At 44.8% G+C, this 27,100-nt stretch overlaps 1 protein-coding gene across 2 annotated transcripts; it reads right to left on the reverse strand.

The window, feature by feature from the left end:
- Positions 1-419: 419 nt before the first annotated feature.
- On the reverse strand, positions 420-25,808 carry LOC133419528 (USP6 N-terminal-like protein). Of its 2 annotated transcripts, none has more exons than XM_061708755.1 (14): positions 25,645-25,808; positions 21,082-21,155; positions 16,669-16,754; positions 16,546-16,585; positions 16,393-16,473; positions 14,482-14,589; positions 13,008-13,117; positions 11,128-11,176; positions 9,903-10,023; positions 9,688-9,782; positions 9,546-9,611; positions 7,607-7,706; positions 5,007-5,159; positions 420-3,318 (listed from the first exon to the last, which is right to left on the reverse strand). In XM_061708755.1, the coding sequence occupies exons 2-14, from the start codon at positions 21,145-21,147 to the stop codon at positions 2,639-2,641; spliced, it is 1,755 nt and encodes a 584-aa protein (XP_061564739.1). In that variant the 5' UTR covers positions 21,148-21,155; positions 25,645-25,808; the 3' UTR covers positions 420-2,638. The 2 variants fall into 2 exon arrangements, with proteins under 2 accessions (XP_061564739.1, XP_061564731.1); XM_061708747.1 differs by having other exon boundaries at positions 25,620-25,808.
- Between the last annotated feature and the right edge of the window lie 1,292 nt (positions 25,809-27,100).

Raw genomic sequence — 27,100 nt, forward strand, 5'->3', positions numbered from 1 at the left:
GTAGTGACGAGCAATTAGAGGGTTTCATGTATTTGATCATTTCACTGTCCTCTAATAAATCTAAGGTTTCGGGGCTGAATGTCAATCAGAACTGTCAATATTACAACAGAACAGCGACAGCGACTCCCGCTGATTGAGAGTTGGCTGTTTTACTTACTGTAAGTGACAAGTCATGAATGTCCTCTTCTGTCAGGAGAGCTGAACTGAAGTGACACAAGTTTTGTAAAATTCAATCATAATCCAGTCTTGCATCTATTCAGTATTATTATTCATCTCTCCAGTATTATGTAAAAGAAAGTGTTTGAGTGTAACTGACCCCATTTTTTCCTTTTATATGATCGTTTGAAATCCAATAAATTCCTCTGCACATAATTCTAAATGCAGCACTTTTGCAGAAGAGACAGACTCAGAAAACAAAGGAAAAAAAACATTTTATTTTTTCAGCTCCTCTTTAGTCTTCTTCAACAAAAAAAACAGAACCAGATCTTAAATACACTGAATAAACCAGTTCGACTTTGACTCTTAATCTGCAGATTTAGCTCTTAAATATCAGATATCTTAAATGCATTCATACAATTCAAAGAAAATGTATTACATTTTCTCTCTTATTTGCAAACTAACTTTCCTGTTAAGATTCTACTCACACTGGCTAGCCTACGTCTACCTTTAAACCGATCTCAGAGGTCAGCGGTTCTTCCTTTCTAAGCACACAGAGAAACAGAATCTACTGTACATTCAAACTCTTGATCTGAATCAGTGAATCCACTGGATCTACAGTACCGAACACTTCTAACTAAATAACCACATCCAGTTCCTTTTATATGCAAACGTCAGAAATAAGAAGAAAAAGCTGCTTTTTCACCTGGATGCCGTTTTTTTTATAATACGAGAATGAAAAAATAATAAATTAGTGAGCTACTGCAAACAAAAAAAGCACCGTAGCTCCATGTGTACAATCATAACAGTGAGCCAGCTCACCGCGTCGGAGGTTCTCATGTTCAGTCCAACGGCTGAAAGCTGCTTCTCGTCCTCCAGGGAGTCGGGTCAGAGAAGCCTCAGGACGTCCAGAGAAGAGCTGAGGATAAGGCTTCGAGACATCAGTACGAAAAATAAAACGCTTTCTCTGCTAACAAAACACTTTACAAAGGCTGACGAAGCGGCGTTGAGTCCTACAGGGCGTTGTGTCCTACAGGGCGTTGTGTCCTACAGGGCGTTGTGTCCTACAGGGCGTTGTGTCCTACAGGGCGTTGTGTCCTACAGGGCGTTGAGTCCTACAGGGCGTTGTGTCCTACAGGGCGTTGTGTCCTACAGGGCGTTGTGTCCTACAGGCCGTTGAGTCCTACAGGGCATTGCCTCGGAGGTCGAGGTCAGTCTGACCTGAAATACCACCAGGAAACGGTGTGGGCCGTGAAGAGAGTCCCGATTCCGGGATTCAAAATGAAGACAAAATCTGGAAATGAGGACGGTTTGGACAAATGCTGAGAAGGTCACGGTTGTGGGAGGAGTCTGACGGCTGACAGTGAAGTCATCTAAAGTCATCATAATTCATTTCCCTTCAGGGATTGTTTACATTCCAGACCCTAGTGGTCAGGAGAAGAACTGAAACTTTCTCACCAAAGCGTTGGCTTCAACCCAGAAGTTGGACTTTTAGCATCTGGCTACGCCGGCGGTAAACAATCGCCAACAAACAAAAACCTGCCAATAGTTACGGAGATGGACAAAGTCGCATTCATCAAAAAGTCATTTCATATTGCATTTTAACGTAAATTTGGCAGACCAAGGCCTAGTTCTTTCTGACAGTCAGATAATCATCTCAGGTGATCTTTGGTGGAAGAGCTTTGAGACGACTGTCAATCAACTGTTTCCGACGCAGAACCGACAGTTTGGCGCTAACACAGAGTTCTTTTACGACGGTCATTTTTCTGCGATTCTGGTTTCTGCATCACTGGAACAAGTGTGGAGCTACTAACCCTGCCCCCCCCAGCTGGATCTTACATTTCCCACAATGCAGCCTGATAACACGCCTGTGTTTAAGCGTTAAAGTTTTTCTATTGTTTAAGTTTTGTTAGTGAATTTCCCTTCGGGGGTTAATAAAGTATTTTTGAACTGAAGTTTATTCATCCACCTTGAGACTTCCCTGATCACATCACTGTGACATCAACCAAGACCCAGTTGACCCATGACAGACATGCAGGTTCTCCATCGCTCTAAACTCTCAGCTCACGACTTGCAGGTTTCAGTGCAAAAGCAAACGAAACGAAATAGAACCAGCCGTTTGTGGAGTTCTGCAGCTCATGCAATGAGTTTCAATGAAAGAGCGACAACCAGAAACCGTGGCTGCAGGTCTGTTGGTGTAAAACTGATGTGACCCGGATCATTGTACTGCCACCGCGTGCACAGCGAGTGCCGAGAGAAGCTCCTCCCTGCACCGGTTAAGGTTCAATACCCTGAAGCTGAAACAGATCTGTGAAACGCAGCAGCTGGAGAGTTGGATACCAACAACTGAAACCATAAATTGCCAGAACCGGTCCTGAAATCCTGAAAACTGAAGACGTTATTAAAAGGATTATTGCTCAACACTGTAAACGAGGCTGATGCTCGTGATCTCCCCACAAACGTGACTTCAACAAGTCAGCGCTCATTCAGTACGATGGTGATCTGCTGGTTGGAGTTCTGGTTCTGAAGCATCCGTAGCCTGAGATTCCTCTGATCTCAGATTCACTTCCCGGTTCAGATTTCCGCTGGAGGACGGAGGTGAGGCTGGAGGTGAGGCTGGAGGCGATATCGGAGGTGAGATCGGAGGTGAGATCGGAGGTGAGATCGGAGGTGAGATCGGGCTCTCTGGCCGAGCCACCCCCAGCCCCGGCGACGCTGCCTGAGCTGCAGGAGTCGTCAGGACTCTGCAGGAGGACGGAGTCCTGCCACTCGTCGAGAGCGAGCCGGTCGAGGGGTCATCAGCGCCGTCAGCCTGGATCGGCTCCCCGTCCTGATCCGGCAGGAGTGCGGGGCTCCCCGGGGGCCGGTAGGGCGGAGGGCCCGTCAGCGGGGAGCCGGTTGGAGTCAGGGGGACGTGGCTGTGGATGATGACGGGGTCTGGGGAGGGGAGCGGCAGCTCCCTCTCCTCGGCAGCCTCCAGATCCCGGGGGTCTTTGGAAGGGCTCTGGTCCGGGGACATGGATCCGGGCAGGTGGGAGATGATGTGGAGGCCCAGTCCGGCTCTGGGGAAGCTGCTGGCCAGGGACGACCTCCGCCCAGAGGGCTGGACGGGGCTCAGCAGCTCCTGGCCCAGAGGCTTCCGGGGCAGCTCCTCAGACTTCCCTGAAAACAAGACCTGGGTCATACAGGAATATCCAACATCCCCTTTTAGCTGGGAGGGAATTCATGAAAATCGTGTACTTGAAGTTTTTGATATTTAGCATGGTGTTAGTTATGAACATAAGGTTTTCAAAAACCACTGCAAATAAATTGGGCCGGCCCCCTAGTGGCCGGTTTGCAGAAAATTCAAAATGAATCAATAAGCAATAAGGCCATAGAGGCAGAATTGTAGGTGTTGAGTTTAAATATGCAGAGCTGATGTTTTTTGTGTGTTATTTTAATAAAATCCTATTCTTTCACTGTGACTTAGTTCTGAGGTTCTGTCCATCTTAAAGGAGCTTGAGGCAAGAATAAGAAATGAGACTCATTAGCGCCACGACGGCCGTCGGGGGGTACTGCAGCGAACAGCGAAGCCGGCATGGGAGAATGGGGAGAACGTGCATGCAGCGTCATTTGACGTCACATCCGCAGGACAGCGCGGGAAATTCGGGCCCAGAATTGCAGCACATTTTGCAGCACACAGCCTGTTCAAGGCAACGGAGAGATACACTAGAGCAGTGGTCCCCAACCTGGGGTCCGCGTCCCCCCTGGGGGGGGGCGCCAGAGATCTCTGGGGGGGCGCAAAACTTTGTCTGCTTTGAGGATATGCAGTTGTAAAAATTTGTGAATGTTAAATAAATAAAAAATAATAATAACACACCTAATGGAATACTGTCCAAGTCTGTATAAACCCACGTAGTATTTTAAAATGACCAAAATATATTTCTAAGTTATTTAGCAGGATAAAAACTTAATAACATATTATTATATCATTATTCAACATTTAATCATACTACTACTCCAACAGGTTGTTAAAGGAAAAATGTTAAAAAAATGTTTGCTCTCATATTAAAAGAGACATTTTTCAGAAATGATTTTATGTGCGTATTTTATACATTGGTGACACAAAATGAAGGTGAAAAAGACAGTGTCATATGTATACAGGGTAAACCAAAGAGAAATGTATCACAAAAACATAATTAATGTTCATTTTTTCGATTAATCTCAATTAAAGATTTGTAGCGAATCACTTTACTGCTGGTACGTACGGGTCGGGGGCCCGGCTGGTCTTAAACACAAGTAGAGGGGGCTCCATGGAAAAAAGTGTGGAACCACTGCTCTAGAGGGCTCATTCTTTTTGGTTTGGAATGCTTCATCTGACATTATTACTAGAAAATAAATCCTGCATCAAGCTCCTTTAAGCCTGAATGAAAGTCACTGTTCTCACCCAGTGAGATTATTGACACTACTGTCCAATAAACAGAAAATTGCATTCCTTGGGTGTGAAAATAGGGGTCTAGAGCCCTCTATAATCTTTCTATGTGACTTAATTCTAGAGTTTTTTGGGCAAAAAATTACCTTGAAAATTAAATTTGACCTTCAACATGACCTTGAAATAGGAAATGTATCTCAGAATTGAATTCCTAGCACCAAAAAAGTAGAGAAAGTGACAATATACAACAAGCAAACGATATGCACCGAGCAAACCGGCCACTAGGGGCCGTCCCGATTTGTTTGCGGTGGTTTTTGAAAACCATATGTCCATAACTATCACCATGCCAAATATCAAAAACTTGTCACCAAGTGCACAATTTTCATGGTTTTTGACATATTCCCTCCCAGCTATTTAGGCCGTCAGAGCGGCCGCGTACCTGCAGGAGGGAGGTCCAGCTTCATCTTCTGCAGCTCCGTCATGGAGGCCTGCAGGTGCTCGATGACCACGTCGTCGCTGTGGAAGAAAGTCTGAGCAATCCGTTCCTGCAGGAACTCTCTGAGATCCTCCAGGGGCATCTTCAAGAGACGCTCTGCAGACAAAACAAGCCCGTCAATCGCTCTGGACGCTGGACAGCCTCACTGTGGAGTTTCACTGTTACAATGTTTCAAGACAAGTCTGCAATTATAAATGAACGCAATTTCCCATCCATCCATCCATCCATTATCTATACCCGCTTTATCCCTTGCGGGGTCACGAGCCTATCCCAGCTCATTTCAGGTGAGAGGCAGTTACACCCTGGCCTATTGCAGGGCCACATATAAACACACAAACCATGCTCACAACCACACTCACGCTCACACCTACGGGCAATTTAGAATCACCAATTAACCTAATATGCATGTTTTTGGACTGTGGGAGGAAACTGGAGTACCCGGAGAGAACCCACGCAAGCACGGGGAGAACATGCAAACTCCACACAGAAAGGCCCCTGCCGGGCCTGGGAGTCGAACCGGGGACCTTCTTGCTGTGAGGGAACAGTGCTAACCACTAAGCCACTGTGCTGCCCTTGAACGGAATTTATTTCAGACAATTACTAAAAAAAGTGGTAAACAGTATTTACAAAAGAACAATCCCAACAACTGTATGCGAAAGGAAAGTGTTTTAATGTAATGGTTTAATCTGAGGTAACGCTCCTAAATTTACGGCCACAGAGACATTAACTTCTTCTTTATCTCAAAAGCCCGTCGCAACCGACCCAGAACCTCATACAGCTGAGAACCTGCATAAGGGTAACCCGAGAGACATGAACAAATGCCTTCTTGAACTCCGCAAAACATGTGATCTGGCTGGGTAAAGGCTCGGGGTGAGGATATAGAGCTGGTCCAGGACAGAACCGAATCAGAGTTCCGACTATAAACTACATTCTTCTCCAGAGCGCCTGCACAGACCTTCCTGGGTGACGGAGGACAGGGATTCCCCTCCGAGAACAGCTTCGACATTCTTTAGTGGTCCAGTTTTTATTTTTCTCTTTTTATCTTTATATGGGTGTTCTGTTTTTGGGGTGTTTGATTTGAATATGACAGTGAATGAGTGAGTGAGATGGAGATGTAAATTTCCCAGAGGAAACCTCCCAAAGGGATTAATAAAGTCGTCTGAATCTGAATCTGAAGTTACCCACAGGTCAGCTGTCCTGTTGGTGCTGAAACGTTCCCAGTAAGACACTGCCTGATCTGAATGCTGACATCCTGGAGCAAGAATGCAGCGTTTTAACAACCAGGGTCAGTCCAACCACAACCCACGACGAAGCTCTGCCTGGACGAGGGATCAGTACCAGCTACTGAACACTGGCTGCTTCAGGAGTCACCGAGTCCAGCTTGGGACCAGATTCATGTTTGCATGGATGCATGGAAGCTGTAGGACTGATCTCAAAGGAGCCAAAGTGTCTGACTCCACCCCCTTAAGCCGCCTACTTACAATTCATGGTTATAGAGAATATTCATGCTTCTCTGCAGTCTTCAATCTTGAAAATCAGTTGATGCAGAAAGATTTTCTCAAAATTGTCACCAATTTTGCCCCAAAATAAAGGGATGAGATTGTATTATGCAAGGGCCTAGGTTTGCATAGGGACGGTAGGGACATAACACTACCAACTTTTCAGGAGGCTCAAATTGTCCCCACCAACTTTTAAGCAACCTTACTTGCATTATATGATGAGTTCTGATATATAGGTCATTTAGATTGTCCTCCCAAATTTTGTAAGGATAGAATTAACCCTACCATTATTGAGTGAATTATTTTAATTATGTTCAGACTTACATTTACCCCTTTTCACTTGCTGAATTTGCCGGCCCATTTTTTTTTCTTCCCGAAACGCACGTTTGATTGGCTGATGACTTGACCCCCCCCTTCTCCCCCTCACACACTCACACGGCTAGTGTGAGTAGTAGTTTTTGAAAACAAAGGTTTGAATCGAACCGTGTATCAGGTGAACCAATACACATGAAAGTTAGTATAAGTCAATACAGATTTATTTTGCATTGATCATTTAGCCTATCAATTAATTAGGTTCATATTCGTGACAAATGTAGCCCTGACCCCCGTTCACCCAATCTGTTTGGTCTTATTAATGTCCCGTCCCCAGCAAAAAGTGAACATGCAGGTTATGCCGTTATATCGTCCCTACCAATGTTGAGACCAAACCTACGCCCTTGGTATTATGTCAAAGCTTTAGAGGAGGAAGGATACGCCTTCACGTACTTCTGTTTTCCGGTACGTGTCCCTGCAGCCGGTTGCTCCAAAACACAACTACTAAACAAACATGTAAATGTGTTTCATGGTGAAATGAGTCCAGGAAGGAAAGGAAGAACTGCAGACGGAGGTGTTTTTTTTCCTTCAGAGAAAACTTTGATCTCCATAAGTTTGCTGACTAAAGTTCCGTCATAGATTCAAGTAAACAAAACCAACCTGAAAACCATTCACATGTTAGTTTAAACAGAGGCTTGAATGAGCCCGTGGGGATTAGGAGAGGTGATTTACTCTTGTGCGTCTTCAGGACGGTGTAAGACATGGCGGTGAGCAACTTCTCCCCCTCCAGGATGAAAATGTCCCACAGGCGAAGCGTCAGCGTGAACGGCGTCTGCAGGATCACAAACACAACGAGTCACCGCTCCGCCGCCGCTTGAATCTCCCCCAGACCTCGGAGGCCCGCAGGACCCGCCGAGCCCGGTGACTCAGCGGGACGGGGATGTGCTGACAGCGGCTGAAACCCGCCAGACCTCCACCACAGGATTGTGGGCACGCACGGAGGAGGGTAATAACAGTGCAGCGCGAACACTCCTCCGATTGCAATGTCCCATGGCTCAGATTTCATTAAGACTTTGCTGAAATCATGTAAAATGATGATGTGACTGTTTCTGTTAGCGCTGCTTTTCTCCTTCTAGTTTCACTGTTTGGACAAAATACTGGAGTCAAGTTTTACCAAAACAAGGGAGGCCTGTCTATGGGACAGTTTCATAAAGGACAAATCAAAATGACTTCAAATAGGAAAAAGGGGAGCTACTTGCAGTCATTTACAGACCTAATGTACCCATGAAAAACCGTTTCATTTTCCATGTGAATTCCAGGTTTTAACAAACTGTATAAGAAGAACTGGACAAACTCACCCTGACGTAATCCTAGTTTTGAAAGAGTTACCTTACAATAATCTATGATGCTAATGAATATTACTTTTTTTTTTAAATAAGTCAGGTAAAATTAAATAAAGCAAAAAAAACAATGATATATACCGTATTTTCCGCACTATAAGGCGCACTGCATTATAAGGCGCACTAAATATATGGTAAAATACCGTACTATAGTGGCTGGGGTTGTTAGGTATCTACCTGATGGAGCTGCGCTACAGGAAATGCTACAAAATTCTACAGCAAATGCAAGAAAAAAAACAAGAAGTACCGTATGTCAAACTTTATTAACAAAATAAAAACCAGCTTTGCTCCGTCTCGTCAAAGTCGCCATTATGCGAATCAACGTCGCTGCTGTTGTCTTGAACGTCTGTGACGATTCCTGACGTTTTTAGCGCCGTTACTTCGGCGACACCAACTACATTACCCACAATCCCCCTGACTACAGTAACAGAAATTACCGTAATGATCATATATAAGGTGCACTGCATTATAAGGCGCACTGCCGGTTTTTGAGAAAATTAAAAGGCTTTTAGGTGCGCCTTATAGTGCGGAAAATATGGTAATTGGGAATGTGGACTTTTGATTGACAGCTGGAAGAGCCAATGGCGTGATTAAGGCTGTCATTTCTGATTTTGCTACTGAAATGACACTGAAGGTCCATCAAAGGGGAAGTGTGCTGGGGGCCCTGGGGAGATCAGTGGGTTGAGGGGCCCCGTTTACAGAGGCTATAGCCCCCCCCCTCGCAGGCAGTGCAAGTTCGAGTCCCGGCCTGTCGCTCTTTGCAGCGTCTCTTCTCCCCCTCCTCTAGCTGTTTCCTGTCCAGTTACTTTTGCTAATATACACACTAGTCCTACAAAAATCTTTAAAAAATCTGCTGGTACGTGCAGTCCATCAGGCCATGAGTAGACTTCCCCAACTACAACAGGTCTAATCCTGCGAGCAGCAGGCCAAACAACCACTATTCCACTAGTCCTGGTTTCAGCTCCGTTAGTCCTGCTTTCAGATATTCTAGTGCTGGTTTCAGTTCTTTCTTTGCTGAAACAAAGGACCACTTGTAGCATTAAGTCCACAAATCACCTTTAATATCTGTGTGTGCTTTTAGTGTTTTATATTTTAAGATATAATCAACTGACGTCACGTCGGTATGAGAAGTTACCGGCCTCGGCGTGCAGACACACGTGAGCCGGCTCCAAATCTGACGGTTTCATGCGCATATAATGAAATAAACAGGCTGTATTTTACACTTGATGTTTCTGAGTGGTGGACTGAAACGGGTCGGAGAGGCTCCTCACCCTGTCGATGAAGCACTGCAGGAACCACTTGGTGCTGTAAATCCCTGCAGACATCTGCTCTCTGTCCTGCAGAGGGAGACACACCGTCAACCGTTGCCCTCCGCCCTCCTCTTATGCAACATTTCTGCAACTCTGATCTCACCAGATGTTTCTTCAGTTTGGGGAGGAGCTTGGAGAGGATCTGGTCGTGGTGTGCCTGGAATCGGTGAAGCTTGGGAAACCCAGGAATAAAAAAGCCTTTAAAAAAAAAGCAGATAAAACCTCAGTTGGGATCATTTGACACTCGTTTGACACTCAGACTGGACTCTGTCCCGGTCCTGCAGAGCAGACGGGCGTCGCTGCAGGGGCAGCCCTCACCGTGCATGCCGTGCTTCTGGTCGGTCAGCAGCTGCGACAGAGCCCAGAAGGCGTCCTCCTCGTTCATGTACATGAGCAGGAGGGCGGCGATCTGACTCATGCCCTGGCAGTAGCTCACCTCCTGCAGATTCCCAGAGAAAAACCCACATCAAGACCTTTCCACGGCTGCGGAGCCTTCCACATGTGCCGGGACCGGCTCTGGTCCAGATCAGGAGGATTCCAGGGAAAAGCAGCCCTATGGGCAGAAATATGTGCCACTAGAAACTGAATTTGAATAATTTATATTTGAATTTGAATTGCTCAACTTGAATAATTGCATTGAAAAACTGAATCTGAATCACATAATTTGAATTTGTATTGTTTAATTTGAAACATTGCATTGAAAAACTGAATCTACATTCAGTTCTCACAATTCAAATTCAGTTCTTGCAATTCAATTTCAATTTCACTGTGCCAGACATCCGGGTCTTCCGGAGGAACAGCAATCGAGTGCAGATACAAAGAACTTTTTTTCACGTAGCCTACTATAACCTCTATTTTCTTTCAACGATATAAACGACCAATGGGAGCTAGATATTTCGAAACCTATAGTGTTTTCTCCATTCTGCGTAAAAAGCGTAGATTTATATCTTGCCGTTTTGTAGAAACATTTCTGCTGAGGAGTGTGTGACCAACTATACCTTTAAGCAAAACATTAATTATTACTTTATTTGCTGGATATGGGATTTGGCAAAGAAAGTCAGAACAAACTCAGGGATGTTCCCCTTGCACTGAGGGTGGGAACTCAATAGTGTCATACTGTATGTGCTGTGTATTGGCAGCAATATTTTGATTCAATACATGTCATATTACTAATAATTCACAACATAAATGATTCAAATTCAGTTTCTAGTGGCACATATTTCTACCCATACAGCCCTGTTTCCTTTCATCCTGCAGGAATTCACCTTGGTGGTTTTGTTTTTTTTACACTGATGTTTTGTAAAGCCGGCTACTGTAAACACTGAAATCACCGGAGGAACAAACGCGCCACAGAACGCCTCAACAATGAAAGCACTTTTCACGTATCGGATAAAAGATCCGCTGTAGCGCGCTGGTGCACAGCGGACCACCAGAGGAACAATCGCTCTCTGTTGAGGAAAGGAAATCTCACAACTCAGTTGTAGATTTTTATCAAGTTGAGTTAAACCAACCCGTCGTGTCGTGTGACCGCGGGGAAACTTACCGTGTTGTAGACGGAGTACGCGGCGAGGACGTGGAAGAGGGACTGCTGCCTGAGGAGGAGACGAGCAAAAACGTGAGAGGAGGACTGTTACGTAACAAATTCACACTAGGGTTAATGAAACGTGTGAGTTAATGCTGCTTGTGGGGTTATTTTGGGCCGTTTTTCTTCACACCAGTGCTGGTTTAGTTCAGAGCTCTGTGAAGGTGCAGCCCAGAACTTCAGCCGGTGCTCAACTCCTTCCACAACCTCCATTCTTTTATTGTTCATCATTCTCCTTGCTGTGTTTGGGATAATTTCCCGTCACATGTCCTGGTTTAACCAGGCTTCAGCTGTCAGACCCCCAACCATGACCCCTCCACCACCCTGCTTGACCCTGAGTTAGAGGTTTTCTTCTGGGACATTGTCCCAGAAGTCTGCTGGTTTGTTCAGATGCAGTTTTGTGAAGCTTTTACTTCCAACAGAAGATGCTTCCTCCTGACGAAACTTACGAACAAATTATACTTGTTTAATAGGGGTGTAACGATACACTAATCTCACGATACGGTACGGTACACGATATTGAGGTCACGATAACGATACGATATTATAGCAGTATTTTTTAACAACCTTGAATGAGGAACATATGACTGGAAAAAATTGTCTTCATAACTGTTTTATAACTGTTTAAGTTTTAAAGAGAAAGCCAGGCCAACCATTTTCCACAAACTGAACCAAAAGTAAATGTCAGGTTTGCATTAAGCATCTTCAGTTTCATACAAGTACAAATATTTGGCCACAAACTGAATAGTTTCTCTCACGTGTGATTTGACTTTTTTCTTTTCCAGAAATTTAACAACTAAAATTAAATAAATAAATAAAAGTAAATAAATACATACAATTTTACATCATAAAAAAGATTGATTCATGCTCACCTTATAAGTGTAAGAGGAGATTTATTTTTGTTAAGAAGGTTATTTTGGTAATTCAGGGTTCATTATTTTATAAATATATTTTTTATATTCTGAAGTAAATCAGGGACTATAATGACACTAGTCAGTTTATCTGTAGTGATTAGACTGTTGTCTGATTGGGCGGAGTGATACGCCACAGTACGGCACTAGGTGCTGTTGATGTTCTAAAATCCTACACTGTTGAGGGACATTAAAGTACACTGGAACTCAGCAGAAGTTGTCCCCGTGTTTATCCTACTCACGACCCCAAAAAGGTTTAATTTAATAAGGTAAGGCTTAACTCTACACCAGCCTTAAATAAGTAAAGGCTCAGAGCTCAAAACAGGACTGCAAAACGGTACTAGTTTCTTCTGAGCGGAGTAAGATTTTGGTCCGCAGGTCGAGGTCGGATGCGCGTTACTATTCAACACAATAGATTAATATTAATAACCCAATATCGCGATACAGTTTGTCACCTCCACCACACGTTTTGTGACATTTATGTATCGCAAAATTTCGTGGCACGATATATTGTTACAACCCTATTGTTTAACCTCCAGTTTCAACCTTTAACGTGCTCAGTGAGGCCTGTAGGCCCCAAGATGGAGATCTGGGTCTCTGGCATTCCTCGGAGAGCTGAACCAGTTAAATCTGGGGTAAATCTGCTGGGACGTCCACTCTTGGGAAGATTCATAATTGTCTTGAGTTTGATACACTTATCACGGTAGAAATTTGAACTCCAAATGGTTTGAAAACGTTGCTTTTCGGAGACTGGTGCTGATGTTGTTCCCTCTTGGCATTATGTTACCACACACCTGAATGCTCCAGACCAGCAAACCGGAGGTCTGATCCTGGATCGTGACGTCCTTAATAAATACTTCCTCTCCTCGTTTCAGTACTCTGAGCTTTAACTTGAGCCTTGTTGTGTCTGGACCGAACACTGAAACTTACTTGACTCCGAAGCGCTCCATGAACATGATGTGGTTCCTGAAGGTTCTGTTGATGTCCAGATCGATCTGCTTGATCTCGGACGAGTAAAGTCTGGCCTGCTCCTTCATGTTCTGGGTAGCAGAGAGAAGACGGAGATTCAAATATACGCAGTTAAGCGGGTAAAGAAAGTATAAAAGTCGCGGCCGGTTGACTCTGGTGATATGTTGAATCTATGTTTACATGCTTTTATTTTGTATTTTGTATCTTATTTCTGGTCAAATGGAAACATTCCAACTTCTGGATTCATCGACCGGCCACCAGAGTCTGCACTTAAACCTGAACCTAGGACCTTTGGACTTTTGGACCGAGGTGGAGGTGTGTTAAAAACACAGCACCCGTCAGGTACGGTGGTGGAGGAGGAGGGGCGATGTGGGCTTGTCCGGGAGCTGCAGGACCCGGGCATTGCACAGGTATTGAGTCCACCAGAACCGGAGTGTCACATGTGACAGCTCGGATGATACTGGGTCATGGATCTGGGTCCAATCAAAGTGAAGGGGTGCAATGGGCCAAAGCTTGGTTGTAGGTGTAGGTGGTCAGAGGTGGGTAGTAACGAGTTACATTTACTCCGTTACATTTACTTGAGTAAGTTTTGGGAAATGTTGTACTTTTAGGAGTAGTTTTGAATCACTATACTTTTAACTTTTACTTGAGTAGATTTGTGAAGAAGAAACTGTTCCTCTTACTCCGCTACATTAGGCTACGTTGAGTTGTTACTTTTCTTTTATCCGCGTACGCGTCAATCTCATGACCTCCCTGAGTGATTCTTTGGGAAAAAATTTTTTTGTGCATGTTTTGTCACATTTACACAGACTCAAACACACACAGAGTTTCTATGAGTTCATGTTTGTTCTAGTTCTGCCTGGTTAAAAAAGAAAAGTACAAAGGCTTGAAATTTTGTGCTACTTGTGCTTAATTTATTTATTCTGTTATTATTTTATTTATTTTATTATTTATTAAAGTACTTGAATTTACTTTAAGATTATTTTAATTTAAGCAATTTTTTTATTAATTTTAATTTATTTTATTGATTTAATTTGCCTGAAGATGATTATTTTGTACTTTTGTCTGTTTGAATGGTTGTAAAAAATAAATCAGACATTACTCAACAGTTACTCAGTACTTGAGTAGTTTTTTCACCAAGTACTTACTTTTACTCAAGTAATTATTTGGATGAATACTTTTTACTTCTACTTGAGTCATATTATTCTGAAGTAACAGTACTTTTACTTGAGTACAATTTTTGGCTCCTCTACCCAGCTCTGTAGGTGGTGCATGAGCTCGTAGGAGTCGGTGCACTTATTTAGTTTTTGTTCAGTAAATAATGAAACAGTGTAAAATATACCTGCACTAGTTTGTAAACATTGATGTTTTTCATCAACACCTGAAAACAGAACCTCAGAACTGGGAGACAGTTTCAGACATTATGGATCCAGACCTCGTATTTGCCCTCGTTTTCGCTCTTGGTCCGCTCCACGTCCAGCAGGAGCGCCCAGGCCCGGCCTCGGAGCTGCAGGGGAACGCCTTTGTAGATCCGTTTCACCATCTGACGGTGCAGAACCGAGAAACCGTAAACAAGGACTGAATAAAAACAGCAGAAGGTTTACAGAGCTGACACCGGAAGGCATGAGTCACCGCCACGTTTGGCCGCCTACGCTTCACCTCCGACCACCTTCACAGGAGCCAAGCTGAACTTACTCACACCAGGAATCTACAAAACCTACATCAAAGAAGTCAGAACACTGTGAAAACTGGAAATACAAACAGAACGCAGTGATACATCGTCAGGTTCTCAACTACACTGTTGGGGTCTCACCTATGCCATCGTACCCTACTTGAAAACAACAGCAGAAAATATTTACTAGGTGTAGTAACATTTTGAGAGAGCTGCACATCGGGCTACGCCGTCAGTTTCTCACCTACGCTGTTGGGTTCTCACCTATGTCGTCAGGTTCTCACCTATGTTGTCGGGTTCTCACCTATGTCGTCAGGTTCTCACCTATGTCGTCGGGTTCTCACCTATGTAGTCAGGTTCTCACCTATGTCGTCGGGTTCTCACCTATGTAGTCGGGTTCTCACCTATGTCGTTGGGTTCTCACCTATGTCGTCAGGTTCTCACCTATGTCGTCAGGTTCTCACCTATGTAGTTGGGTTCTCACCTATGTCGTCGGGTTCTCACCTATGTAGTTGGGTTCTCACCTATGTCGTCAGGTTCTCACCTAGGTCGTCAGGTTCTCACCTATGTAGTTGGGTTCTCACCTATGTCGTCGGGTTCTCACCTATGTCGTCGGGTTCTCACCTATGTCGTTGGGTTCTCACCTATGTCGTCAGGTTCTCACCTAGGTCGTCGGGTTCTCACCTATGTCGTCAGGCTCTCACCTATGTAGTCAGGTTCTCACCTAGGTCGTCAGGTTCTCACCTATGCTGTTGGGTTCTCACCTATGTAGTCGGGTTCTCACCTATGTAGTCGGGTTCTCACCTATGTAGTCGGGTTCTCACCTAGGTAGTCGGGTTCTCACCTATGTAGTCGGGTTCTCACCTATGTAGTCGGGTTCTCACCTATGTAGTCGGGTTCTCACCTATGTAGTCGGGTTCTCACCTAGGTAGTCGGGTTCTCACCTAGGTCGTCAGGTTCTCACCTATGCTGTTGGGTTCTCACCTAGGTCATCACTCTGACAATGATGTATCATTTGTTTTTGATGCAGACCTGCCTGAGGACCCAACCATGACCAGATCCAGTTTAGACCTCCAGCCTAGTCCCTCGGACAGACTTTTCCTCTGATTGTCTGAATCTTCTGAGGATATCACTGAAGATGGTGGGATCTTCAAAGTCTTCTCGATTTTATGTTGAGGAACTTTTTCCTGGAATTGTTCCATGACTTTCTGAAGTTCCTAACCTCAGACTGGTGAAACCCTGTCCATCTTTCTGACACGCTCCTTTTATGTAAGATGATTGACTTGTGGTTAATTAACCTAATTACTCATCAAAGTCTCCTCCAGCCTTTTGTTGCTTCTGTTCCAACTTTTCTGAGATGTGTTTCTGCCATCAAGTTCAAAATTAGCTCATATTTTCATAAAAATCTCAGTTTCAACATCTGATATCTTGTTTTTGTTCTGTTAGAAATAAAACATGGGTTTATGAGATCTGCAAGTCACTCTGTTCTTAACGTTTTTGGAAATGAGTTTGTGACATGAGAAAGTGACAGAAAAGAAGAAAACTGACAAAAGTAAATACATCGAGTTAAAGCTGCATTTGGGATTTGGCTGCTGTTATTGATCGTTAGTGATCCAGTGAAAGCGGTTAAATTGATCCGGTCTCCATGACAACCACACGTGAGCCATCACTCACCCGCTCACTGTTCTTGTACTTGTCCCATTTCTTCACCATCTTCAGCCACTTCTCCGCCCTCTCCACCTCCAGATGCTTCAGCTGTCGAGGTGAAACAAGGCGGTGAGCAAAAACGGGACTGTTTCATCCATCTGAGACATTTCCTGTCGTTACCTTCTCCTCGTGAGCAGTTGGCGCCGGCAGCTCGTTCGCGCTGGGGAGCAAAAACAAACCGTCAGGCTCACAGTGAAGGCGAGCAAAGTGCCAGCAGCTAACAGAGACGCAACACGGACTTACTGCAGGAAGCCGAAGCGATCCATGACCTTGTAGATGCTGTAATCTCCGTCCTCCCAGGGGTCGATCTCCACGCCGCCCTGCCTGCCCTGGAGGCGCAAAAACACACCCAAAATATTTACTCTGGGACTAGAGAGGTGCACAAACATGCTACCGCTAACGGCAACTGATAATTTACCCTTTGTCAGCCTTCTGATTGGTCCCTGACCGGCCAATCAGAAAAATCATTCTTCGTTTCTACATCCGCTCAGAATATCCGGTTGGACAAAACAGCCGTCTCTCTCATTCAAATCAATGGAAAAAGCGTAGTTTTTACAACTTTTTATTAGTAAAAGGAACACTTGGGAACACACAGCACACAGTGTAGTGAGGGTGCAGCATATTTTTATCACCAAACTGGCAGAAATCCGATCCGTACTTCCAAAACAAAGTCGGCTCGGCAGCAGACTACAACTTATAGCTACAACCGCAAAAGCGGTGTCACGGGGGACTTGTAAAAGTGAAACCCGCTACCCAGAGAGAATCACAGGAATACATTTCATTCCAAAACCGACGGTAAATTACGAAAAATGTCTGCTTTAAATAAAGCTATGTGGATGGCCGCACTCGCAGTTCAACCCTTCCACCGTGCATCAGCTAAACTGATCAAAGGATCAGTTTTGGTTTTGGTTTTGGTTTTCCCCAAAAACCTTTTAAACTCCCTACATGGTACCTGAATTGTTCCTTTTTATTTATATCTAGTTGCTGTTGATTTTCTTTGGTACAATAATTGGAAATAAATTGATTTAAAACCCCGTTTTTACAATGGAAGTGGACGGGATCGAGAGATGACAGTTTTGTCCCCCCTAGCAACAGGGACAGGGCTTGACAAAGGGTCAACTGCCACAAAAAAAGGATCTATCTTGAAAACAATCAGGATTCTAATCTTATCAACATACAAATGTACTATGGATGTCTCTTATATGTGCTGAGCACATCCGAAGGATTTTCAAGGGTGTCGGTTTCGCCAGTTTTACTGAGGATTAGTAGATTCAATACTTCAGGACGGCTTCAGTGACTTCTGAAGAGCTAAGAGACACAATAACTCCTCTTGTCGCAACCAAACATCAACTTCTGGTGTGTTTGTCCTTCTCTGACCACTAGGGGCTGAGTGGATAACTGAGTGGATCTCCAATGACCATTACACCTGTGATTGGCATGAGGTGGACATGTCACATTTCTCTTCAAGGCTTCAAAACACTCTTCATCCTGTGTGTGATGTCACAGAGGGATTTCCAGTTCTTCTTCTACAGTCAGTGTCTCAGATGACCTTAAGGACCTGACGCATCTCTAAAAGTATTTCAAAGCATCTTCAGGATCCCGCGGGGGCCCGCTAGGACTAAGTAGGACTAAGTATAGCTGAAGTTTGGACCATTGTCATGCTCTGGTTCCACTTCACACAACCGTCAAACACTGAAACTTCTCTAAACTCAGTGGTAACATCTGGCAGCAAAAGCTTCAAACACACATCCGTCCCCTCCCCGAGGACATCTGGACCCAGATTAACCAGCACCAAGTTTAGGATCTGTTTTCATCAAAGAACATCCGTTTAAGTGATAATCCAGTCCCAATATTGACATTACAGAAATGGAGGTAATCCAAAGAGACGGGTGGGGGTGGGAGTGAGCGGACGCGGGACAGACATCAGCGTCATGGAAGTGAGGACGCTAAAAATACCCACACCGGTGCGGTCCGAGGCCCGACGGAGGCCCGAGAGAGAGAGCCCAGAGACGACGGCGTCCTTTTACATCTGCTTGTGTTTTACTATGAAGAACGATGAAAAGACGCCACGTCTCCCTGAACGGAGCCTCGGCTGGATTCCGGTTCTCCTGAGAACAGCAGAGTCACAGTGTTCTCAGGAGAACTGGACCAGGCACCCACCCGGGTCCTGGAGGACGTTGTTAAACAGATCAAACCCCCTCCTGTGGCAGCTCTGCTCCAACCTGCTCAAACCCACCAGCATCACGGAGCTGGACTAATACTGGTGCTCTGAACACTGGTTCCAGGCCCCGTCGTGGGAATAGCTGACTCCACCCAACATCTAGATCAGAGGTCGGCAACCCAAAATGTTGAAAGAGCCGTATTGGACCAAAAACACAAAAAACTAATATGTCTGGAGCCGCAAAAAATTTAAAGTCTTGTGTAAGCCTTAGAATGAAGGCAACACATGCTGCATGTTTCTATATTAGTTATAACTGGGGGAAGATTTTTTTTTTATTATGCACTTCGAGAAAAAAGTCGAAATGTCGAGAAAAAAGTTGAAATATCAGGAAAAAAATCGAAATGTAAAGAAAAAAGTCGAAATGTCGAGAAAAAAGTCGAAATGTCAAGATTAAAAAGGAAAGGAAAAAGGAAGAGCCCCGGGTTGCTGATCCCTGATCTGGATAGTCCAAACCGGGACCGAGGTAGAACCAAGCAGCAAGGTACGGCTCAAGAAACTGCCCCAATCCAGAAATAAACAGGTCCTCTAAAGACCACTAAGGTCTGAATCCAGACCTGCGGCTCCTCTAGCGACCATTATGTTCAGGATTCAGACCTGCAGTCCCTCTACTGACCTCTAGGGTCTGGACCTTTGATTCCTCTATTGACCTCCATGGTCTGGATCCGGACCTGCGGTTCTCCACCTGGTGTACCTGGTAAAGCGATGAGTATTCACAGCCTGGTATAAAAACGGTTTTGGTTTTAAAGACGGATTACTTTTGCGTTTCATCAGGTAAAATCATCAACAGCTACAGAGTCAGGTGTAACTGGGAGCTTTTGACTGGCAGCTGGAAAGTTTGCCAGTTCAGCAGTCACATTGGGGGGGGTTTCAGTAGAGACGCCCGACATGAGGATGTTTGGACCAGAAGTCAACTTAAGATGAGTCAGGTGGGCGTGTCCCAGCTGGCTTCCAGAAGGAGGTGCAGGTTTCTCCTCAAGCCCGTGTGTGACCTCACGGTTTGTCCGGTGGTTTAGTTCTCTATGGCGGCGGATGTTTTAATGACCATCATTTTCAGTGAATGTGACATCTGAGTTGCATCATCACTGATGAAATGTTACATTTGTGTGTGAACAAAAAGTAAAAGTTGGGCTGTATTTCCCCTCCATCTCCTCACAAGTCTGTACAAGTTGACTACTGATGTCACAAAATATGCAGCAGGACATTTCAATATTTGCTTATTATGTCTTAAAGGAGCATGAGGCTCCTTTTAAGAAATGAGACTCTCTAGCGCCACCCTTCACCACGACGGCCGTCGGGGGTACTGCAGCCAACAGTGAAGCCGGCACGGGAGAAAGGGGAGAACGTGCATGCAGCGTCATGTGACGTCACATCCGCAGGACAGCGCGGGAAATTCGGGACCGAATTGCAGCACATTTTGCAGCACACAGCCTGTTCAAGGCAACGGAGAGATACACTAGAGGGCTCATTCTTTTTGGTTTGGAACGCTTCATCTGACATTATTACTAGAAAACTTAAAACGTATAAGAATTTTTTTCATAAATCCTGCCTCAATCCTGCCTCATGCTCCTTTAAGAGTACCGAACCAGCTGCGTGAACCCAGACCCTGGAGTTAAGACAAGATGTCAACCTTTTTATAGACTTTCTGGACGCATACAGACTGCAAATGAGCTCAGTTTGTGTGCGAGGACCAACGCACATTATCACCTCGGTGGAATGATGTTTTAGGTTTAAGAGGTAGGAAAACAACAGTTTATGACTTTGTAGGTCTGTTGCTTCCTCTGCTGTCATGAAGTGCAATTTTACTGCAAACCCTGAAAACTGCTTGGACTCAAATCGTTTCAGCCGCCGGCGAAGGTTCACACTCCATAAAATACAAAACTACGCTTGTTTTAACTCAGGAACGTTTCTTTATGAATGAAATTGTGTTATCTTACATCTAGCACGTCTGTTTTACTAGCCAGCTATTATAATACTTTTAATTTTCATTATGTGAACTGGAATACTGTTAATCAGATACATGTACCACCAAGGGAAGTTTAGAAGTTATTTTACTGGATGTTTTTGGGGCTGAATAATCCGGCCTCAGTAAGTGATGTGAAAATGTGACGAAACATTTGAATATAATCTGATTGATTCACCGAGAATATGCTGAAGACCTGAAGAGTTCATCACCATTATTTGGTTTAAATGTGATCAATTATCTCATTGCTTTCCTGTTTTTAAGCTCAGTTTAGTTTTTTCTTCATCGTCCTCCAACCACCTTCAAACAGAAACGTTTTATTGCACAGCCTGTTATTATTGTGCTTTGGCAACACACACACACACGTGCAGAGAGAAGCTCACAAACACGCTGACGCAGAAACGCTGCCGACACACTCGGCGTCTGGGAGGCTGGTGAAATGTTGCGTAACCGAAGCACAGAGGACCAAACTCACCGTGGCATATTTCAAGATGATCTCAGCTCGCTCCTCTGCTATCAGAGTCTCGATGTCCTTCTTCATGTCAATATCTGCAGAGAGAAAAAACAAAATGTGTTTGAGCCCAGAACAACTACACCAACAACTGAGGACACAATGATCCACGTGGGTGATGAGAGAGCTACAAACACGAGGACCACCTCCTCATCAGCTATTTCATGCTATTATTCAGCTCTTAATTCCATGTTTGTGACTGAAGTCAATCGTCTCAGTTCATGTGTCCGTCCATTAGGGATGGGCGGTATGGACTAAAAAATGTATCACAATAATTTCTGGCATTTATCCCGATAACGATAAAAAAATACCAATTCAACTCCATCTTTTTTACTATAAATCTATCTCGCTCTCAGATCCGCCATGTTTGTTACACAAAAACGTCATCAACGGGAATTTTTCTCTTTCTTTCTTTCTTTCTTTCTTTCTTTCTTTCTTTCTTTCTTTCTTTCTTTCTTTCTTTCTTTCTTTCTTTCTTTCTTTCTTTCTTTCTTTCTTTCAGGCTCATTCCCTTCCTTCTTTCCTCCTGCTCTCTCCTTCCTTCTTCCCTTCCTCTCCCTTCCTTCCTTCCTTCCTTCCTTCCTTCCTTCCTTCCTTCCTTCCTTCCTTCCTTCCTTCCTTCCTTCCTTCCTTCCTTCCTTCCTTCCTTCCTTCCTTCCTTCCTTCCTTCCTTCCTTCCTTCCTTCCTTCCTTCCTTCCTTCCTTCCTTCCTTCCTTCCTTCCTTCCTTCCTTCCTTCCTTCCTTCCTTCCTTCCTTCCTTCCTTCCTTCCTTCCTTCCTTCCTTCCTTCCTTCCTTCCTTCCTTCCTTCCTTCCTTCCTTCCTTCCTTCCTTCCTTCCTTCCTTCCTTCCGCATCGATTTAACACAGAACCATAAATCAGTTTTACACAAAAACGTCATCAACAGGAATTTATCATTTTTACCATGAGATGACAAATTCTTACCGTGGGGAATTTTTTTGATGGTTTATCGTGAACGGTAAAATATCACCCATTCCTATTGTCCATCACCCAGATATGATGGACGTGGAATCGGTTCCCTGAAAGATCCAGAAACTGAATAGGTCCAAACAAAAGTTTACTGTGATGATAAATACTGCTACCAACATAGGACGAAGATGCAAATGCACCCGGGGATGTTTGAGACTGTTGTGAAGACGAAGTCAAGCAGACGAGTGAGGAGAGCGTGGGCAAAGAGGTCAGAGGTCAGCTTTGGCTGCAGAAGCTCAAACACCATGTTTTCCTCACAAATGAGAGACATCAGTAACATGTTTTCACCTCCAGCTGTAAATGTACCGGCTCATCAACGGGTCGCGACGATAAAACTGAGCCACAGTACCAAATACCGCAGCTGCTGCAAGGACAGCTAAAGGCCTGAAGACACCAGTGGAACTGGAATCGTCTCCGCTCGTGAGTCCACCACACAAGAGCCCCTGAACAGGTGGGAAGTCCAAATACCCAGCGCCACGTGGGGGAAGGGACAAAGACACACCTCCAAGCATGAGAAGCTCTGTGGAGGTCCGCCGGACCCTTCATAGACCAACGGGGTTCCTGAGATCATGTGATTGTTACCAGCTACTGATGAGGGATGGCTTCTGGACAGTGTCGGCGCCATGGGCGGGCACCAGGGGGCAGTGCCCGCTTACTTCAGTCACTGTGCCCCCTCACTTTTCTTCTTTGGCGGTAAACAAATTTCCCGAAAGCGAACTATGCGAAGGAGAGATTGCTTTTGAACGAGACCTGACGAGGAGGCTGAGAGATGAGTGGAAGGACCTTGTGCTGTGCAAATTCAGCACCTCGAGCCGCAGACTGCAGCTTTTCTAACCACCCTTTGTTCAGTGCGACTCAAAGTGTAAATATAAATCAATGCATAGTTGTTCTTGTTCTTGTTCTATATGCTATATTGAAAACATGTATGTGACCTCGTTGTGTGTTACGAGTAAAACGTTTTCAGTCAAAGTAAAATGTGCGCTTCCTTGCATTATTTACACCTAAGTGATTTGATTTCTCTACATGTTTTAGACAGATTATTAATAGGAAAGCAGTGAGAATGCACTTTTTTCCTTAAAATGCTGTCCTACAGGACTGATTTGGTGCCCGCCCTAATAAGCCTCGTGCCCCCTCTGAATATTTGCTCTGGCGCCGACCCTGCTCCTGGATCTGTGCTTCCTCAGATATCTGGACCCCCCCATCAAGGTGGACACATCTACACTCATCATCCACCCAGAAGGTTCTGAAGCCACATATTAAACGGAGGGTCCGGGTCACAGACGCAGGTCCTCAGGTTCAGTGGGGTCCTGACACTTCTGGAGTTTTGTGTCTCTTCATTCCACGCATGTCCAAACAGTCTTGGATTTCAGAGCTGTTTTCATAACGCTGGTGAGGAAACATCCGCGTCAGAGGGCCTTTAGGTCACTGACGACCTTAGACTTCTCCGTCAGCCACAATCTGACCCAGAGAGGACGGGTTTGAACCCAGTCAGCAAAGACTATGACTAGGGACTATGACCTAAGAGAAACCGCTCTGTTGTTGCTGAGGTCCGGGCAGCAGCCTGGTGCCTGACAGCAGCTTTAAATATGAGCTGATATCTCATGTGGCGGCTGCGTGCCGTTGGAGCGGCCAAACCCACACGAGCTCTGGCACGAGTCCCGGTTACGAGGGTGGAGGCCCAAACGGGGAGAGAGCAGCGAGGCTGGACGCCATCCCTCTTCCTGCCTACCTGAAGGACTGGACGGGGGAATGTGTTTCTCCCTGATCGGATTGATCAGCACCACAGACCTTTTACTGTGATTAGGGTTCAAAAGCTCTGGTGTGCACCCGGCCCGGCCTGCTCCTTCCCCCTGATCACTCAGCTGATTGGGGTTTATTGAGCTATCCGTGAGACTCTGATACAGATGAGCCAATGACTGTTCAGTATCAGTTCCACAGGGATCAGGACTCGGATATCTGTAGCTTTCAGCTCCACAGAAAATCACTGCAGGATCCTGGTAGACTAGGGTCTAGGGAGCCACTGATCCAAATGCCGTTCTCCATTAGCTAAAATTAAAAGAAGTACGTTCTTGGGGCAATAGCAGAAAGTGTGCAGTCATGATTGGTTGATGAAATATGAAGATAAATCAATTATTTTCCTTTTCGGGAATAAATAAAGAACTTTTTAATTGAATTAAAGACACAAGACACATTTAACATCACAACAGAAGGAATTCTCTTTAGATATGAATGTTTATGTTCTGGAAGGTCTTTGTTCACAGCTCAATGCGCAGCTAAACGCTAAGTAGCATTGTTAATTATACCTGATGTGACATATTTAATCTGTCCAGTCGTCCTGGGGGTCAAATCTAACCGTGGAGGCCAGAACTGGTTCTGTACCAGACTGTAAATGTGTAATTCTGCTGGAAAGTTGGTCGTTTTAACTTGGATTCACTGGATGTGGACCCTAGTGGTCGGTGGAGGAACTGCAGGTCTGGCATTGATGCAGGTTTAACTAGACACGTGGTTCAGCCTTGAATGATGTGTCAAAAAATGTCTTCATTCAAAGCTGCAAACTGGTAAATATTCAATTTGTATTCCCCTAAATAATCCCAACTTCCATAAAAGCCAGTGGAGCACCAACAAAGTATTAATTTTGATGCTTTTTGTTGCTTGTTGATTCCATAATTTTGTCTTTAAACTGAATTTTCAGTCAATTATATCAATATTATTCATTTCAAACTGTTATTTCCCCTGACAGAGATCAAACCTGCTGTTTCTGGTCTGTTGGAAACACAAGTCCAGTCCTGATCCTGACTCCTGGACCTGCAGGAGGGGAAGGATGAGGACCAGGTCTAACCAGGACCAGGTCTAACCAGGACCAGGACCAGGACCAGGTCCAACCAGGACCAGGTCTAACCAGGACCAGGACCAGGTCTAACCAGGACCAGGTCCAACCAGGACCAGGACCAGGACCAGGACCAGGTCCAACCAGGACCAGGACCAGGACCAGGTCTAACCAGGACCAGGTCTAACCAGGACCAGGTCTAACCAGGACCAGGTCTAACCAGGACCAGGTCTAACCAGGACCAGGTCTAACCAGGACCAGGACCAGGACCAGGACCAGGTCTAACCAGGACCAGGACCAGGTCTAACCAGGACCAGGTCTAACCAGGACCAGGTCTAACCAGGACCAGGACCAGGACCAGGTCTAACCAGGACCAGGACCAGGACCAGGTCTAACCAGGACCAGGTCTAACCAGGACCAGGACCAGGACCAGGTCTAACCAGGACCAGGACCAGGACCAGGTCTAACCAGGACCAGGACCAGGACCAGGTCTAACAGGACCAGGACCATCATCTCCTCGGGCTCGGTTCTAGATGGTAAACAAACCCTCAGACTACAGACTGCAGCAGAAATAACGAGACATCCCCGTGATCCGGCCGGAAAATACCAAACAAAAGCGAGAAAAAGAGCAGAATAAGAGAAGAACAGAGCAGAATGAGAGGATAAAGCAGCAGAGCTGCAGGTACCGTGTGTGTCCGGGTTTGCAGGTACCGTGTGTGTCCGGGTCTGTGTGTGGTTCTTCTGCTCATTCTCTGCTGAGCAGCTGGAGGATCTGACAACAATGAAGCTGCAGCACCAGCAGCTCCGCGGTCCTGGTCCTGGTCCTGGTCCTGGTTCTGGACCTGCTTATGGTTCCGAGCAGGGGCCACAGCGTAGATCCAGATCCGAACGATGATCCTCTGGTCCGGAGCGTTAAAGCGACAGAACCTACAGAACCTGCAGAACCTCCATTCACCGCCACGCAGCGGGTCAGCGCGGCGCTCTGGTGCCCTCTGCTGGACGCTGCGGTGCACAACACCCCGACACATCTCTGACCCAGTTTAGATATTTTTTTATACAAGAAAGCACAAAATAAGATGCATTTAAATACAATATCTTGAATTGGATTGCCGTATTTTCTGGACTATAAGCCGCACCCGCTCTATTTAAAAAAAAAGATATGCAAGCCGCAGATATTTATGTTGTTAGATTACATATTTACTACATGTACAGAATGATTTTAACTGTAAATGATGTACATGTATGTACGTAAATAGATCCTTTCTTTTAACACGGCAGCAACTTTGCTGATTAAAACGGGACAGAACCAAGAGAAAATAACCAGTATTTATTTATCTATTTATCTGTTTGAAATCTGCTTCTACCTACTTCTATCTGCTAAAGAAGAAGTAGCGTATTCTTCTTTGCATTTATTTTGTCTTAGTTTTGATTCTAATTCCGGTTAGAGCGCCCGAGCGGTGGAATAAAAAACCACAGAATAGCAGCACCTTTGTATAAGCCGCATGGTTGAAAACCTATGAAAAAAGTAGCAGCTTATAGTCCAGAAAATACGGTTTTCTTTTTAACGAACAAAACCCACCCACCCACAATACCCATAGTGCTGTAAAGGGGGAAAAAAATTAACCAAACAAAATAATAGTAATAATTAAAAATGATAATGACAGACATTAGGGGCATACACATTCAAGTACATGTCAATATTTAGGCAAGACCAAAAATATATCCCAGGGCTCCATAGGCTTATGATGGAAGGGTCATGAGATTTTTAAAGTACACAATCAAAGGGTCCCACATCTTGTGAAATTTTCTTGTTAAGCCTTTAGTAAAGTATTTAATTTTCTATAATTTCAAGAAAAACATGAATTCAGTGAGCCAAACAGACACTTGTGGTTCAGGAGATTTCAAATGTAAAACTATATTTCTACGGGCTATCAAGGATGCAAAGGCAAAAGCGTTCATTTTGTCAGTGGGTAGTATGCACTCATTAACCAACACTCCAAAGATGGCCATATCTGCACATGCTTTGACTTTGGTGTTAAATGCATCCTTTAGTGTTTTACAGATAGAAAACCAAAATTCATTTAACTTAGGGCAACTCCAGAACATATGGGTCATATTTGCTGGCGCAGAACCGCACACCTGTCATCAATGTCCTCATAGATTCTTG

Source organism: Cololabis saira, chromosome 2 (genome assembly GCF_033807715.1).
Source record: "Cololabis saira isolate AMF1-May2022 chromosome 2, fColSai1.1, whole genome shotgun sequence".
Lineage (NCBI taxonomy): Eukaryota > Metazoa > Chordata > Actinopteri > Beloniformes > Belonidae > Cololabis > Cololabis saira.